General features: G+C 26.1%; 1 protein-coding gene across 2 annotated transcripts in view; it reads left to right on the top strand.

The window, feature by feature from the left end:
* Positions 1-19,229, top strand: part of Kr-h2 (transmembrane protein 33-containing Krueppel homolog 2) — a 31,006-nt gene extending 11,777 nt beyond the window's left edge. Inside the window, exons 1-4 of one of the 2 annotated variants that reach the window (XM_075293880.1) lie at positions 9,172-9,322; positions 17,010-17,469; positions 18,130-18,263; positions 18,332-19,229. In XM_075293880.1, the coding sequence (XP_075149995.1) occupies positions 17,026-17,469; positions 18,130-18,263; positions 18,332-18,554 (801 nt within the window). In that variant the 5' untranslated portion in view covers positions 9,172-9,322; positions 17,010-17,025 and the 3' untranslated portion in view covers positions 18,555-19,229. Of the gene's footprint in view, positions 1-9,171; positions 9,323-17,009; positions 17,470-18,129; positions 18,264-18,331 lie in introns of those variants that run through there. The other variant, XM_075293879.1, reaches the window with a different exon arrangement.

The following is a 19,229-nucleotide window of genomic DNA, read 5'->3' as shown; positions in this document are numbered from 1 at the left end:
ATTAAATTTTTATTGTTGTTTTGCTTGTGGTGTCAACGATTAAAGTTCGTCATCAAAATAAAGGCAGTTTTATAGAACATAACAATGGTCATATATTTTTCTATCAATACTTGGCTGGAATGATGAAATTGTATAGCGATGATATGTAATACTTCTACATAAATTAAATAAAATATATATTTTAAATATTATCAATGTTTGCCTTAAATATACAAAAAAAAATATCTAAAATGTTCGATATTGTCAAATCAAAACATTTCATTGGTCATTCTCATCCCAGCCTCGTAATTAAAACCCCCATTTCTGTTAATTATTGCGTATATGGGGCTTCACAACAGGTTTATATACAATTTTTTCCCAACTTGGTATTTGCTTTTTTGTGTGCTTATATCATGTAATACGTTTATATGTATTTGTATGCAAGTTTCGATTTCAACATGATTTTTTTGTTATTTAGTCATTGGATTAGCGAAAAAGAAGACTGTTGAATTTTTAAGCGAATGTGGCTATTGATTCAGCTGTACTGGTCCTATCTCTTTTGCCTTTTTTTTAACTGGTTTGTTTTTAATGTATGTTTGTGTGTTTTATTTTTTCTTTGAATAAGAATATATAAATTTAATAAAAAACATTTTAAAATACTTGAATTTCGTTGATTTTTGATTTGTTTTTCATTTTACGAGTGAACGAGTTATGATAATTTATTTTATTTTTAATTTCTTGATATGCTGTTTTAATTAAAGAAAGTCGAAAGGAGAAAATATCAAAAGTTAAAAATGGGGCATTGTTATAAATATACAATATATTTATAAATTATTATTATTATTATTAATTAATAACTTTTTGGTCCTATTAATAACTATAGAAAATTGCATACACACATTTTTTATCTTCACTCACGAAATTAATTGATGCAATAAAATTTTATTTAAAATGTCTTCAATCGCAGAACAGCAATTAAAAAATGATATTTTTTTTTAGAATTCAATTAAAATTTTAATTTGAAAAATTTTGGTAATATTTTTTTGTGAGTACTGTCAGACTGAACAAATATATGGCAGAAATCAAAAATAAGTTCCTCGCCTCCGTCAAACCAGCAACCTTTTTAGGCCATATTGAGTATATAAAGTCACGAAGGGGTATTTTCCAATTATCCAGATATTTCATTTTGGTCAAATATTTGACTAGTGTAACCGCAGCCGCCTTAGAATTCTATATAGTATGATTTTTATATCAGTTTCGTTTCCTAGCAAATATGTTCACTGTGGGTTACTTTTCTTAAAATTCAAATTAAATGTTCAAAATTTGTAGACAAAAATTTAGGAGTAGCTGACACGAAGTGTTACCAGTTACCATAGTGGCTAATAAGTAAAGTGAATATTATTCTTTTTTTTACCTTTATAGTTTAAAAGCAATAAATTTCGGAATAAACATCAAATTATAGAATTAATTTAGATTTGTTTCAATTACCTGCCTTTGGGTCGGATTATCAACTTCAAAGGTCGACAAAGCCATCTGCGGTATTTTGGCTCATTCGACACTTTGGTATTTGTTTAGTGCCAACTTTTTTTGATGGCCATTCTGCGGTAGAAATTAAGCGAATATCGTAGTAACGAGCAATGGTACGAAAAACGAAAATATTTATTCACATTCTAACCCAGATATGCCGACGGGACGTTATATTCTGTAGCACACCAGCAAGTAGATTAGAAAATGTAAAGCACTGTAAACGCAGAAACCTGAACATAATAGGTGTACTACATGTAGTACGGTCGGCATATCCGGGCTAATGCCACTTGTGGGTTCCCAGCCAAAAAAGAAGAAGAACTTTATGAATGAAATATATTAAAATGCTTCTGTGAGTTTGTAAACAATAAAATGAGCTGACACTGCACACAGAAATGTTTTTTTTTTTATACCCTCCACCATAGGATGGGGGGTATATTAACTTTGTCATTCCGTTTGTAACACATCGAAATATTGCTCTAGGACCCCATAAAGTATATATATTCTGGGTCGTGGTGAAATTCTGAGTCGTTCTGAGCATGTCCGTCCGTCCTTCTGTTGAAATCACGCTAACTTCCGAACGAAACAAGCTATCGACTTGAAACTTGGCACAAGTAGTTGTTATTGATGTAGGTCGGCTGGTATTGCAAATGGGCCATATCGGTCCACTTTTACGTATAGCCCCCATATAAACGGACCCCCAAATTTGGCTTGCGGAGCCTCTAAGAGAAGCAAATTTCATCCGATCCGGCTGAAATTCGGTACATGGTGTTAGTATATGGTCTCTAACAACCGTGCAAAAATTGGTCCACATCGGCCCATAATTATATATAGCCCACATATAAACGGATCCCCAAATTTGGCTTGCGAGGCCTCTAAGAGAAGCAAATTTTATCCGATCCGGCTGAAATTCGGTACATGGTGTTAGTATAGGGTCTCTAACAACCATGCAAAAATTGGTCCATATCGGTCCATAATTATATATAGCCCCCAAATAAACCGATCACCAGCTTTGACCTCCGGAACCTCTTGGAAGACCAAAACTCATCTGATTCAGTTGAAATTTGGTACGTGATGTCAATATATGTCCTCAAACACCCATGCAAAAATTGGTCGATATCGGTCCATAATTATATATAGGCCCCATATAAACCTCCGGACCTCCGGAGCACGTTGGAAGATCAAAATTGTTCCCATTCGGTTGAAATTTGGTATGTGATGTTAGTATACGGTATCCAACGACCATGCAGGAATTGGTCCCTATCAGTCCATAATTATATATAGCTCCCATATAAACCGATCGCCAGATTTGACTTCCGGTGCCTTTTGGAGAAGCAAAATTCATCCGATCTGGTTGAAATTTGGTACGTGGTGGCAGTATATGATATTTAACAACCATGCCAAAAGTGGTCCATATCAGTCCATAATCATTTATAGCCCCATTCCGAGATTTGGTTTTGGAGCCTCTTGGAGGAGCAAATTTCATCCGAGTGAGTTTAAATTTTGTGGATGACAGTCTTTCGCAGAAGTTTCTACGCAATCCATGGTGTAGGGTACATAAGATTCGGCCTGGCCGAACTTACGGCCGTATATACTTGTTTTCTGATTCAATCACGAAATTGATTGATCCAATTAATTATACCTTGCGCCACACTGTGGAACAGGATATTATAAGTTAGTGCATATGTTTGCAACACCCAGAAGGAGACGAGATAGATACATGGTGTCTTAGGCAAAAATGCCCAGGGTGGACTCCTGAGTCGATATAGCCATGTCCGTCTGTCTGTGAACACATTTTTGTGATCAAAGTCTAGGTTGCAGTTTTAGTGCAATCGACTTCAAATTTGGCACAAGTATGTGTTTTGGCTCAGAATAGAACCCTTTTGATTTTGGAAGAAATCGATACAGATTGAGATATAGCTCCCATATATATCTTTCGTCCGATATGGACGTATATGGCCGGAGAAGCCAGAGTTTTACCCCAATTTGCTTAAAATTTTGCACAAGAAGAACAATTAGTACTATAGTCATGTGTGCCAAATTTTATTGAAATCGGTTGAGATTTAGATATAGCTTCCATATATATATCTTTCGCCCGATATGGACTAATATGGTCCCAGAAGCCAGAGTTTTACCCCAATTTTGTTGAAATTTTGCACTAGGAGTACAATTAATAATGTAGTCAAATGTGCCCCGCCCCACTTTAGACTTTCCTTACTTGTTTTTTGAGTGAACTGTCTTTAATTACGAAAATGATAGCATCAATCACCGTTTTAATTGGACATTAAAAAATACTTGATTAAACAATTAATTGATTTCATTATCAAATTTCAATTAATTTTTTTAAATTAATTCAATTAAAAATTTAATTGATGTTGATTGCAAACCTCAACTAATTTTTTCATTAAAAGCGTAACTATTTTCAAGTACTTAGTTAAATGACTTAGTCTTCCGAGTTTGTTTAAAAAGTTAATTGTATCAATTAATTTTTTAATTATAAATTTTATAATTTCCTATTATTGACTTAATTAACTTTTTATTTTGATTAAAAAGTTAATTTTATCAATTATTTTATTAATTTAAAAAATAGTTTCGACTTTAATCAACTTTTTAATTGGAAATATTTTGGTCATATTTTTTTCTGTGTACACTCTAAAAATAGTGAACACATCAGGAAGGAATTTAAATTTTTCTAAAATTAACCAGAAAAATGTAACTAAATTGTATTACAAACATCGAAGTCGCGCCAATATCATTAAAATTAGTAAATATTTTTCGACCAATTCAAGAAAATTTATTAGGCATAATTATTTTTTGTTTTCTTCACTTGATAGAGAAATTTTGCAAGAATGTCTTTAGCGCCATACGAAATTCAAGATGGGCGTTTTTATGGTAAATTTTTTAATTTTTAAAAAATTCTAAACTATTTTGTGGCAAGGCTAGTACGAATTTCCAAAGCCTTCGGTATAGATTTGGATGAGGAGATGACTTATCTGGGGTCTTATACCCCAATTTCTTATGGAAATTATATACGCGAATTATTCGTTTCAAAGTGAATCATTTCCACCATCATTGGACACCATCTTTTCATACAACCAAAATCCCCTAATCTTATTTTTGAGTTCGATTTGTTAATACACTAATGTACCAACAAATCGAAATGCAGTTGATTCTGACTCGATCGGTATAATGTATACCGCTTTATATGGAATGTAAAGCTAATATTTCTGTTTGGCATCTCTTACGGCAGATGAAAGTTATTATACCATGACCCCACTGTGGTTTAAGCTTTTAACACTGTTATGGTTAATAGGAAAAATTTGGCCTTTTTTCTTCATATAGTTTTTTTATTGACATAGTTATTGGCTTTACTAGTTTTAATTGTTTCTTTAAATTACTTCAACTATCTCTTTCACAACTCTCACATTTCAATAGTTAACCCTATTTTAAATTTTTACCGCTCTTTTTGAGAGTTAATTTATGTCATAATTCTCTACCATGCGTAATAAATGTTCATATTTGAAATTGTACTATTGCTGGCCACCAATAGAATTTTTATTTAATCACTTTATAGATAAAAAAAAATGTTTTACTGATAAGAAATTATTTTGGTTGTCTTCGTTGTGTGTTTTTTAGTGTTTTTACTTTGAATTCCTTTTTCAACATCCATTTTGGGTAGTTGCCTATAGAAAATACCGTCGTCAGGTAGATTAATAAAATATTCATAATAGTGTACATATGAGACAATCCACAAATATAGCTGGAGAAAAGAAAACAATATTTGTTTTAATATGAGTTAAGGCTCTTTTTCTTTAATATTCCCAACTACTCTTTTTTAGTAATGGATGCAACGTTGGTATGACCTACGCTAGTGCTAAAAGTAGGGCACTTTATTTTTATAGACAATTTTGTCAAAATTTTATTTCCATAGAAAATGTTGTCAAAATTTTATTGCTATAAAAAAATTGGTTAAAATTGTATTTCTATAGAAAATTTTGTCAAAATGTTTACTTCTATAAAACATTTTGTTACAGTTTTATTTCTATAGAAAATTTTTTAAAAAATTTATTTCTATAGAAAATTTTGTCAAAATTTATTTCTATAGAAAATTTTGTCAAAATTTTATTTCTATAGAAAATTTTGTCAAAATTTTTACTTCTGCAGAAAATGTTGTCAAAATTTTATTTATATAGATAATTTTGTCGATATTTTATTTCTATAGAAAATTTTGTCAAAATTTTATTTCTATAGAAAATTTTGTCAAAACTTTATTTCTATCGAAAATTTTGTCAACATTTTATTTCTTTAGACAATTTTGTCAAAATTTTATTTCTAAGAAAATTTTGTCAAAATTTTATATTCTACAGAAAATTTTGTCAAAATTTTATATTCTACTGAAAATTGTTTCAAAATTTTATTTTCGTAGAAAAATTTTCAAAATTGTATTTCTTTAGAAAATTTTGTCAAAATTTTATATTCTACAGAAAATTTTATCCAAATTTTATATTCTACAGAAAATTGTTTCAAAATTTTATTTCTATAGAAAATTTTGTCAAAATTTTATTTCTATAGAAAATTTTGTCAAAATTTTATTTCTATAGAAAATTTTGTCAAAATTTTATATTCTACAGAAAATTTTGTCAAAAAATTGTTTCAAAATTTTATTTCTATAGAAAATTTTGTCAAAATTTTATATTCTACAGAAAATTGTTCAAAAATTTTATTTCTATAGAAAATTTTTGCAAAATTTTATTTCTTAGAAAATTTTGTCAAAATTTTATTTCTGAAAAAATTTTGTCAAAACTTTATATTCTACAGAAAATTTTGTGAAAATTTTATATTCTACAGAAAATTGTTTCAAAATTTTATTTCTATAGAAAATTTTGTGAAAATGTTTACTTCTGTAAAACATTTTATCACAGTTTTATTTCTATAGAAAATTTTGTCAAAATTTTATTTCTAAAAAATTTCTATAGAAAATTTTTTCAAAATTTATTTCTATAGAAAATTTTGTCAAAATTTTATTTCTATAGAAAATTTTGTCAAAATGTTTACTTCTATAAAACATTTTGTTACAGTTTTATTTCTACAGAAAATTTTGTCAAAATTTTATTTCTATAGAAAATTTTTTCAAAATTTATTTCTATAGAAAATTTTGTCAAAATTTATTTCTATAGAAAGTTTTGTCAAAATTTTATTTCTATAGAAAATTTTGTCAAAATTTTTACTTCTACAGAAAATGTCAAAATTTTATTTATATAGAAAATTTTGTCGATATTTTATTTCTAGAGAAAATTTTGTCAAAATTTTATTCCTATAGAAAATTTTGTCAAAACTTTATTTCTATCGAAAATTTTGTCAACATTTTATTTCTTTTTTTGTCAAATTTTGTCAAAATTTTATTTCATGTTAGCCTGATACCGAAACAGGCAATTGACGTCCAAATGCATTATATCTAATTATACAATTATTTTTCGAGCTTTATGGACAGATATAGATTAAGGAACATGGTAAATAGAGCCATTGAAAGAATGGTTTGTATAATTAGATAAAATTTTATTTCTATAGAAAATTTTGTCAAAATTTTATTTCTATAGATAATTTTTGCAAAATTTTATTTCTTAGAAAATTTTGTCAAAATTTTAATTCTATAAGAAATTTTTGCAATATTTAATTTCTGTAGAAAATTTTGTCAACTCTTATTCTTATAGAAAATTTTGTCAACATTTTATTTCTGTAGAAATTTTTTGCAATATTTTATTTCTATAGGAAGTTTTCTCAAAATGTTATTTCTATAGGAAATTTAGTCAAAATGTTATTTCTATAGGAAATTTAGTCTAAATTTTATTGCTAGGGACCATAGAGAGTTGTGCCGATAATGGTGATTATCGGACCATGTTTTGGTATATATGGCGGCTTATCGACCGATCTCCCGATTTTACTTCATGGGCTATTCTAGGACCATAAATAGGTGTGCCGATAATGGTGATTATCGGACCATGTTTTGATATAGCCCCCGTATAGACCGATCTCCCAATTTTATTTCTTGGGCTTCTAGAATCCGTAGTTTTTATCCAATTTGCCTGAAATTTTAAATCTAATGTAATTCCAGGACTATAAAGAGGTGTGCCGAATATTTTGTGTATCGGTACAGTTTTTGATATAGCCAGCTTATAAACCGGCCCTCCGATTTGGGGTATAGATTCTAGAACTATAATTAGATGTGTTGAATATTGTGTGTATCCCTCCATGTTTTTGGCATAGCCTTAATTAGACCGATATCCCGATTTAACTCCTAGGGTTTCTAGAAATTGTGGTTTTTATCCGATTTGCCACAAATTGAAAAAATACTGGCATTATAGACCCACAAATAAGTGTATATGATTTAGTTTTTATTAGTCCATATAGACCGATTTAAGATCTTGAGTGTACAAAAGGTGCACTGATCATGAAAATTGCTTGAAACTGAATGTAAAATATACAGACTTTACTTCTCGCAATGATTTAAATAATTGGAGTAAAAAACTTACAGATTTAAGATTTCAAATCAAGGCGTTATTTCATCATTTTCTTGCACAGTTACAAGAGATGTTTATGATTCCTCTAAAACTCAAACAAAAAATGGTTCTTATAAACCCAGAATCTGATCTAGTCTTCATAAGTAAAATCTTTACATTTATCTTGCGGAAGCGTACTGGTTGAACTGATCTGCTTGGGAAAATACCTGTCATCAAATCCCCCTGAAATTTTCAAAGGAAACTATTATATTTGATTCATGGTGGTGGGTATTTAAGATTCGGCCCGGCCGAACTTACTGCTGTATATTCTTGTTTCTATAGATGATTTTATCAACATTTTATTTATTTCTATAGAAAAAAAAATAAAATTTTGTCAAATTTTTTTTTCTATAGAAATTTTTGTCAATATTTTATTTCTATAGAATATTTAGTCAAAATTTTATTTTTATAGAAAATTTAGTAAAAATTTTATTTCTATAGAAAATGTTTGCAAAATTTTATTTCTGTAGAAAATTTGGTCTAAATTTTATTTCTATAGATAATTCTCTCAAAACTTTATTGCTATAGAAAATTTTGTAAAATTTTTATTTCTACAGAAAATTTTGTCAGAATTCTATAGGAAATTTTGTCAAAGTTTGTACTTCTACAGAAAATGTCAAAATTTTATTTCTATGGAAAATTTTGTCAAAATTTTATTTCCACAGATATTTTTCTCAAAACTTTATTGCTAAGAAAATGCTGTCGAAATTTTATTGCTATAGAACATTTTTCCATTTTTTCATAATTTTCTCAAGATTTTATTTCCACAGATAATTTTCTCAAAATTTTATTTCCACAGATAATTTGGTCAAAATTTTATTGCTATAAAATTTTTTTCAAAATTTTATTTCTATCATTCCGATCATTCATATCAAAAAATTCAACTTTGACTAGATTTGAAACCCCTTTTTTTGAAAAAAAATATATATATATATTTTCTTTCTCTGCGTCCCTCATAAACGTGGAATTACTCATATGGCTTATGTGTGAAATTAACTTTTTTCCCCGTTCCAACTTGCCTGCAATTACTTTACTGTTTATTCAAAACGTTTATAACTTTTGAAATCTACTACCTCTCGCATTTTAGAGTGAGTCCAAGGTATGTACGGTACGCCGCTAGTGGGCTTTAGTTTAGTATAGAGTATTAAGCTTGGTTGGTCGGGTCATTGCTACTTTCGTTCGTGGATGAGTAAACATAACCGAAAAATACCCAACATTTGATAACATTTTTTTTTACTTAAAAAAACACACACAGAAATACGGTACGCTTGTAATATTAAAAAAAATTGACAAGTTCATTCATACTTGCATGTGTCTCATATAAAAAATTTATATAAACTATAATTTCATGGTAAATTTATTACGAACAAGTTTATGAACGAACTTTGAGCTTTGAGTTCAAAAAAAAAAAAAACAAATGTGAATAATGATATTGAAGAAAAATTATTTTAATTACCATAGAAAATGGACATTAGATCTTTGTTTAAATTGTTGTTTTCCATCGAAAATGTGTGATTAAATCTACTATTAAAAGTTGATAAATATTTAAAATATGATAAAATTAAAATAGTGAAGATTGAAGGTGAAATTTAATACCAATTTAATATAGCCTCTAGAATTCTCTAGGGAATGATAAAATAGTTGGCTATCGTTTATATTAAAAAAAAAATTATTGAAAATTTTAATTAAAAAGTCTTCTGTATATCTATAAATAAGAAAAAAACAGAGTTGGTTCGTTTTTTCATGATTTTTGTATGGAAAAAGTTATAAAGATATTTTATCGCAATAAATTGACATCGTAAATTGTATATCGGTTATGTGAAAAAAAAAAACAAAAACAAACTAAATAGGTCTAGTCGATCTCTAGGTGTACTATAAAGATCATCTAGAGTTCAGCCAAAGTTTGGAGTTCGTAAACAAAAAACAGTCGAACGTTCATTAGAAATTTTTATATCCTCCACCATAGGGTGGGAGTTTGTAACACATGAAAATATTGGTCTCAGATTCCCGTAAAATATATATCGTGGTTAAATTCTGGCTCGATCTAGCGATGTCCGTCTGTCTATATGTGTTGAAATCACCTTAACTTCCGAACGAAACCAAGCTATCAACTTAAAACTTGGCACATGTATTTGTTATTAATGTAGGTCGAAACAGACCAGTGATTAAAGTAGTGTTCCAAGGTCTCATCATCCTCAAAGCGCGCCCTAAATGCACCATCGTCTGTTGCTCCCATTCGTCACAGATGTGCTCTCAATTCTATGTGCCCGGCCATTATTCCCGGTCTATATTCCCAGTGTTCACGTTTTGTGGGCTCGTGTTACTCCCAAGCCATTTAAAACATTCCGTTATGGAAAAGATTTCTATAGAAATAAAATTTTGAAAAAATTTTCTATAGAAATAAAATTTTGAGAAAATTTTCTATAGAAATAAAATTTTGGCAAAATTTTCTATACAAATAAAATGTTGACAAAATTTTCTATACAAATAAAATTTTGACAAAATTTTCTATACAAATAAAATTTTAAAAAAATTTCTATAGAAGTAAAATTTTGTCAAATTTTTCTATAAAAAAAAATTGAGAAAATTTTCTATAGAAATAAACTTTTGATAAAATTTTCTATAGAACTAAAATTTTGACAAAATTTTCTACAGAAATAAAATTTTGAGAAAATTTTCTATAGAAATAAATTTTTGATAAAATTTTCTATAGAACTAAAATTTTGACAAAATTTTCTATAGAAATAAAATTTTGAGAAAATTTTCTATAGAAATAAAATTTTGAGAAAATTTTCTATAGAAATTAAATTTTGAGAACATTTTCTATAAAAGTAAAATTTTGTGAAAAATAAAATTAAAAAAAAAAAATTATAGAAATAAAATTATGACAAAATTTTCTATAGAAATAAAATTTTGAGATAATTTTCTTTATAACATTTTGAGAAAATTTGCTATAGAAATACAATTTTGCGAAAATTTTCTATAGAAATAAAATTTTGCGAAAATTTTCTATAGAAATAAAATTTTGCAAAAATTTTCTATAGAAATAAAATTTTGCGAAAACTTTCTATAGAAATAAAATTTTGACAAAATTTTCTATAGAAATAAAATTTTGAGAAAATTCTTTGTAGAAATAAAATTTTGACAAAATTTTCTATAGAAATAAAATTTTGACAAAATTTTCTATAGAAATAAAATTTTGGCAAAATTTTCTATAGAAATAAAATTTTGGCAAAATTTTCTATAGTAATAAAATTTTGAGAAAATTTTCTATAGAAATAAAATTTTGCGAAAATTTTCTATAGAAATAAAATTTTGGCAAAATTTTCTATAGTAATAAAATTTTGAGAAAATTTTCTATAGAAATAAAATTTTGAGAAAATTTTTTGTAGAAATAAAATTTTGAAAAAAATTCTATAGAAATAAAATAATGACAAAATTTTCTATAGAAATAAAATTTTGAAAAAATTTTCTATAGAAATAAAATTTTGAAAAAATTTTCTATAGAAATAAAATTTTGAGAAAATTTTCTATAGAAATAAAATTTTGAGAAAATTTTCTATAGAAATAAAATCTTGAGAAAAATAAAATTTTGAGAAAATTCTTTGTAGAAATAAAATTTTGACAAAATTTTCTATAGAAATAAAATTTTGGCAAAATTTTCTATAGAAATAAAATTTTAACAAAATTTTCTATAGAAATAACATTTTGTCAAAATTCTCTATAGAAATAAAATTTTGACAAAATTTTCTTTAGAAATAAAATTGTGACAAAATTTTCTATAGGAATAAAATTTTGAGAAAATCTTCTATAAAAATAAAATTTTGCGAAAATTTCCTATAGACATAAAATTTTGACAAAATTTTCTATGGAAATAAAATTTTGACATTATTTTTATTTTGTTATTTTCGGTGTATATTTTTGTAGAAATATATTTTTTATTTAAACTCCGGCTAAAACAGGCTTCAAATTCACATTCGATGGTGAAATTTTTACTTTTATTTTCCTTATTTTTTGTTGTTTTCAATTCGGTTTTGCGATATTTAATTTCCATAATTTAAATTTTGACTTTAAATTAACCCCTTGATCGATCGAATGATGGTTAACCGAATGTACCTGGCAATATTGTTCACATGAAATTTGCCTTTGAAAATAAAACTTGTGCCTTACAATGTTGACTAAATAGAAATATTTAAAGTCTTCCATATTAAGAATGCTTCAAATACTCCTACCTAGCATTTAAATATATTTTGTTAACTAAGAAACCAGACATACAAATATTTATTAATTAAAGCATGTATAGAAAATATTTCGAATACAAATAAGATATGTCTTTTAAACAATAAGAAAAAGGGTGTTGAATATTAAAAACCTACCATATTTAAAATAAACCATCTTCTTTATATCTTCTCAAAATTCAGACAAATTGGTTCGAAACTTTTAACTATGTTAGTATACCGTCCATCCTATAGTGGATGGTATGAAAACCAATTTCAATACAGACTTCCATCGTTTGTACCTAAATGGCAAACACAAAGCATATTTTGCTTTAATCAAATATTTGCATTATCAAATTCTGCTATTTTAAAATGTCATAAAGCGACAATATACATTGAAAATTTGTGATAAGTAATTTCGAATATTATCTAGATTAGATTGACCTTGTTAGCGGCCAAATTGAACATTTTGTAATTGGATGATATCAGAAAAAAAAAACAAATAAACATATATATAAAAACCCTTGATTTATCGAAAAGTGTCCTTGGAATAGAAATTAGGTAACTGTCAATAATATAATAAAACATTTTTTTAAGTGATACAAAGATTCTTTGGCAGAAAAAAATTAAAATAAAATTAAAAGTAAAAAATTTTGACAAAATTTTCTTAAAAATAAAATTTTTAAATTTTGAGCAAATTTTCTTTAGAAATAAAATTTTGAGAAAAATAAAATTTTTTATAGAAATAAAATTTTGAGAAAATTTTCTAAAGAAATAAAATTTTAAGAAAGTTTTCTATAGAAATAAAACTTTGAGAAAATTTTCTATAGAAATAAAATTTTGAGAAAAATAAAATTTTGAAAAAATTTTTTATAGAAAAAAATTTTGAGAAAATTTTCTGTAGAAATAAAATTTTAAGAATGTTTTCTATAGAAATAAAATTTTGAGAAAATTTTCTATAGAAATAAAATTTTGAGAAAATTTTCTATAGAAATAAAATTTTGAGAAAATTTTCTATAGAAATAAAATTTTGAGAAAATTTTCTATGGAAACAACATTTTGAGAAAAGGCCAATATTGTCCCCTCCTCATTAATTTCCTCTTCACCCACCACCATATGAGCTCGCGCAACCGTACAGCCATTTTTGCTGCTGATTGTTTGGCTAATGACATTAGGGGAAACTGTTCCTGTCTTACTGAATGCGCCAGAGATACACAAAAACACGCCATTCGTTGAACTTTAAACTTGTTGGCTGCTGATGTGCCGGCCATCAGACCACAGCACCGTATATCATTATAGGTCTAAGCACTGCAGTGTACAGCCAATATACAATTTTCGGTTTTAGTCCCCACTTTTTCCCTATTGCCTTTTTGCACGAGTACAAGGCTAGCGTGACTTGTCTCGCTCTTTATTCAATATTAAGCATAAAGTTCAGCTTCCTGTCCATCGTGAAAGCACAGAGGCGACCTTCTCGCATATCACTGAGTTCTGGTCGATTCCATGTTTCTGACGACGAACCACCGGACATCATTTGTCAGAAAGATCGTATTCTATTTTGAAGTACTCAACAATTGAAAAATGTTCATTTTAATTGTCCTTTTAGAATGGAAATTAATTCCATAGGAATGTATAATTCGTCTGTTAACTCACTCTTATTAATAATTTATAAGGTAAATTAGCTGTACACAGATATAAACATCTCTCAATATTTTATATGTATTTTTTTATTATAATAGCTATTGAAAACTGGGAATATCGACTGGCTTAGAAATATGAAACAAAAACAAGTTTGAAATATTGAAATAAATAATGAAATAAGTATTTAAGAATTTGTACAGACATATTTTTCAAATAAATATAATAATATTTATTTCTAAAAAAAATTTAGTCAAAATTTCATTTCTATAGAGAATATTCTAAAAATGTTATTTCTATAGAAAATTGTTTCAAAATTTTATGTTCACAGAAAATTTTTTCAAAATTTTATTTCTATAGAAAATTTTGTCAAAATTTTATTTCTATAGAAAATTTTGTCAAAATTTTATTTCTATAGAAAAATTTGTCAAAATTTTATTTCTATAAAAAATTTTGTCAAAATTTTATTTCTATAGACAATTTTGTCAAAATTGTATTTCTATAGAAAATTTTGTCAAAATTGTATTTCTATAGAAAATTTTGTAAAAATTGTATTTCTATAGAAAATTATGTCACAATTTTATTTCTATAGAAAATTTTGTCAACATTTTCTTTCTATCGAAAATTTTGTCAACATTTTATTTCGATAGAATATTTTCTCAAAATTTTATTTCTATAGAGAATTTTCTCAAAATTTTATTTCTATACAATATTTTCTAAAAATTTTATTTCTTTAGAAAATTTTGTCAAAATTTTAATTCTATAGAAAATTTTGTCAAGATTTTATTTCTATAGAAAATTTTGTATACATTTTATTTCTATAGAAAATTTTGTCAACATTTTATTTCTATAAAAGGATTGTGTGTGAAACCAAATTGTGGGTGAATTAAATTTTTTACCACCATCATATAGCAAATTTTTAATATTGTTATTCAAAACGCCATATTTACATACATCTTTCAATATTTTATATGTATTTTTATTATAATAGCTATTGAAAACTGGGAGTATCGACTGGCTTAGAAATCTGAAACAATAACAAGTTTGAAATTTTGAAATAAATAATGAAATAGGTATTTAAGAATTTGTACAGACATTTTTTTTTTCAAATAAATATAATACTAATTATTTCTATAGAAAATTTTGTCAAAAATTTATTTCTATAGCGAATTTTCTAAAAATTTTATTTCTAAAGATTTTTTTTTCAAAATTTTATTTCTAATGAAAATTTTGTCAATATATTATTTCTATAGAAAATTTTGCCAAAAATTTATTTTTATAGAAAATTTCGTCAAAAATTTTATTTCTATAGAAAATTTTGTCAATATATTATTTCTATAGAAAATTTTGTCAAAATTTTATTTCTATAGAAAAATTTTGTCAACATTTTATTTCTATAGACAATTTTATCAAAAATTTTATTTCTATAGAAAATTTTGTCAAAATTTTATTTCTATAAAAAATTTTGTCAAAATTTTATTTCTATAAAAAATTTTGTCAAAATGTTATTTCTATAGAAAATTTTGTCAAAATTTTATTTCTATAGAAAATTTTGTCAAAATTTTATTTCTATAGAAAATTTTGTAAAAATTTTATTTCTATAGAAAATTTAGTAAAATTTTATTTCTATAGAATATTTTGTCAAAATTTTATTTCTATAGAAATTTTTGTCAAAATTTTATTTCTATAGAAAATTTTGTCAAAATTTTATTTCTATAGAAATTTTCTCAACATTTTATTTCTATAGAAAATTTTGTCAAAATTTTATTTATATAGAAAATTTTGTAAAAATTTTATTTCTATAGAAAATTTTGTCAAAAATTTTATTTCTATAGAAAATTTTGTCAAAAATTTTATTTCTATAGAAAATGTTGTCAAAAATTTTATTTCTATAGAAAATGTTGTCAAAAATTTTATTTCTATAGAAAATTTTGTCAAAATTTTATTTCTATAGAAAATTTTGTCAAAATTTTATTTCTATAGAAAATTTTATTTCTATAGAATAATTTGTCAAAATTGTATTTCTATAGAATAATTTGTCAAAATTGTATTTCTATAGAAAAATTTTGTCAAAATTTTATTTCTATAGAAAATTTTATCAAAAATTTTATTTCTATAGAAAATTTTGTCAAAATTTTATTTCTATAAAAAATTTTGTCAAAATTTTATTTCTATAAAAAATTTTGTCAAAATGTTATTTCTATAGAAAATTTTGTCAAAATTTTATTTCTATAGAAAATTTTGTCAAAATTTTATTTCTATAGAAAATTTTGACAAAATTTTATTTCTAATGAAAATTTTGTCAATATATTATTTCTATAGAAAATTTTGCCAAAAATTTATTTTTATAGAAAATTTCGTCAAAAATTTTATTTCTATAGAAAATTTTGTCAATATATTATTTCTATAGAAAATTTTGTCAAAATTTTATTTCTATAGAAAAATTTTGTCAAAATTTTATTTCTATAGAAATTTTCTCAACATTTTATTTCTATAGAAAATTTTGTCAACATTTTATTTATATAGAAAATTTTGTAAAAATTTTATTTCTATAGAAAATTTTGTCAAAAATTTTATTTCTATAGAAAATTTTGTCCAAAAATTTTATTTCTATAGAAAATGTTGTCAAAAATTTTATTTCTATAGAAATTTTTGTCAAAATTTTATTTCTATAGAAAATTTTGTCAAAATTTTATTTCTATAGAAATTTTCTCAACATTTTATTTCTATAGAAAATTTTGTCGAAATTTTATTTATATAGAAAATTTTGTAAAAATTTTATTTCTATAGAAAATTTTGTCAAAAATTTTATTTCTATAGAAAATTTTGTCAAAAATTTTATTTCTATAGAAAATGTTGTCAAAAATTTTGTTTCTATAGAAAATGTTGTCAAAAATTTTATTTCTATAGAATATTTTGTCAAAATTTTATTTCTATATAAAATTTTGTCAAAATTTTATTTCTATAGAAGGATTGTGTATGTATTCAAATTGTGGGTGAATTAAATTTTTTACCACCTACATATAGCAAATTTTAAATATTTTTATTCAAATCGCCATATTTACAAATTTCCTTTTTCATTTATTTATCTTTCCAGATAATCCTATACAACAATGAGTGACGATAATAACAGTGATAATCAAAGGAATGGCACATCCTCTCAATCGAATACGCCGCCACCAACTGCTGACAATATACCCGCCAAAATGATTGAACACTTTAAGGCACACAAAGTCGATGTGGCCATGTGGCTAATGCGTTGCTTAGCTGTTGTCTTCACATTCTTCTATGTCCTGCCCATCTTTGGCTCACCACAAAGTGCATTCAATAAAGTACTACTCTCAAATGCAGCTGTATCAGCATTGCGTCTGCATCAACGTTTACCCGCCTTCACATTTTCACGTGAATTCTTGTCACGCCTATTTGTTGAAGATTCATGCCATTATCTCATGTACTCGTTGATTTTCTTTAATGTGCAGCCAACATTTTTGATTTTGATACCAATTGTATTGTTTGCTGTATTACATGCATCAAGTTACTCGCTGAAATTATTGGATGTAAGTATACGGGGAAATTTGGTGTGATTGTGTTTTTTTGCAGGATTACCAAAGTTGAAAATCAAGTCAAATCGATTAATCGACTTTTGATATTGGTTAAAATTGAATTTTCACCTAATAGACTAATAGACGGGAGGGGGCCATTTGGGAAATCAAATTTTTTGTTTGATGATATTTTTTAAACCTAAAACATATAAATTTAAAATTTTGCAAAATATTACTCTGTAATAAAAAGTTTAAATACAAATAAAATGTTAGAATTTTTATTTTTGATTCGATTTTTTCTTTATATAAAAAAAAGTAAAATCTTGCGATTTTCGATTCGGAATATCGGAACATAGGGGTGTGATTTCTCTTCGGTTACAACGACTCTAACCCCCATTTTCATGAAGCTCCGTTAATACTACGTTTGCTAACGAACTTTTAAACCGTACTATGGACATATCTGTCATCTGTCTGCTAGGAACTAAACTGAAGAAAATTTTTCAGTTAAAGTTAACCGGAGAGAAGTTCTTTGCAATTTACTTTCTGTTAACAGGCAGTTAAAGCCTAACGGAGCTACATGAAAATGGCCCTTAGTGTTTATATTTATTTATAAATTCCTCATACATTTGTAATGGTTATTTATTAATTATTTGTCATTTCTATATTTTCTTACAGATCATTGGTCAAAACTCATGGTGGGGTGCCCGTTTCCTTATTTCCTTGGTCGAATTCCAAGCTGCCAATATTTTAAAGGCTGCCTCATTCTCTGAAATTTTCATTATGCCTTTGGCTGTGGTCTTGACCTTCATGTATGTCTATTTGTACATGATTATGCTTATTCTTATACTAAATAATTTTTTTTCATTTACAATTCTAGGGGAAGAGCTGGTCTTATGACTCCCATAGTGTACTATCACTTCCTGGTTATGCGTTACAGTTCTCGTCGTAATCCCTATACACGCAATGCTTTTGCTGAATTGCGTATGACTGCTGAAGCTTTGGCTAATCGATCACCCGGCGCTGTGGGGAAAATTGTACGTGGTGGTATTGCCTTTGTTAGTCGTTTGGCTCCACCACCACAACCAGCTCCAGCGCAATAGATTTAATAGAAAGTTTGCCAAACACCACTTTCATTAGAAACAAAGAACCTTTAAAGGTTTCCAAACCCCTTTTATACAGCATTGTATTTTAATGAATATTCTAAGATGTCAGGAGTATGGAGTATATATGTTCGTACTTTATGTATGTTTAATTTAGGTTTTACATAAAAAAACATTCTGCAAAACAACAAAAACAAACACATGCAAATTTAGTACAATCTAAATTTTTCTAATGAATGTTTCTGCTAAAGCAAAACAACTCCACATGAATTCATAGGATTTCTTTTGAATTAATTTATTTAAATACAAAAAGTGTTTTCTCTTTTTATTTTATTTGTTGTAATAGTTTTTTTTGCTTACACATATTGTTGTATTTTGTTTAATATATTTTTTTCTGAATCACTCTTTTCACTTTAACTTTTTTAAGATCTATTTAAAATGGTATTAGCTGTCATATACTTTATAAAACATGGCATTCAACCGCCCCCCGTTTTTATTAATTTAATTTTCGTTTCAATTAAGAAGTCATTAAAGTATTTTTCAGTTTGGATTCGTAGTTTAACAAGTGAATATGAAAAAAAAGAAGTTTATCATTAATTTATTGACTTTATTATAAAAACAAATAAGAGATATGTCATGGGAACAGTCAAAGAAACAAAAACAATTAAAAACTAA

Source organism: Haematobia irritans, chromosome 2 (genome assembly GCF_050003625.1).
Source record: "Haematobia irritans isolate KBUSLIRL chromosome 2, ASM5000362v1, whole genome shotgun sequence".
Classification (NCBI taxonomy): domain Eukaryota; kingdom Metazoa; phylum Arthropoda; class Insecta; order Diptera; family Muscidae; genus Haematobia; species Haematobia irritans.
The sequence above is the reverse complement of the archived record's forward strand: the minus strand, read 5'-3'. Positions and strand labels throughout refer to the sequence as shown.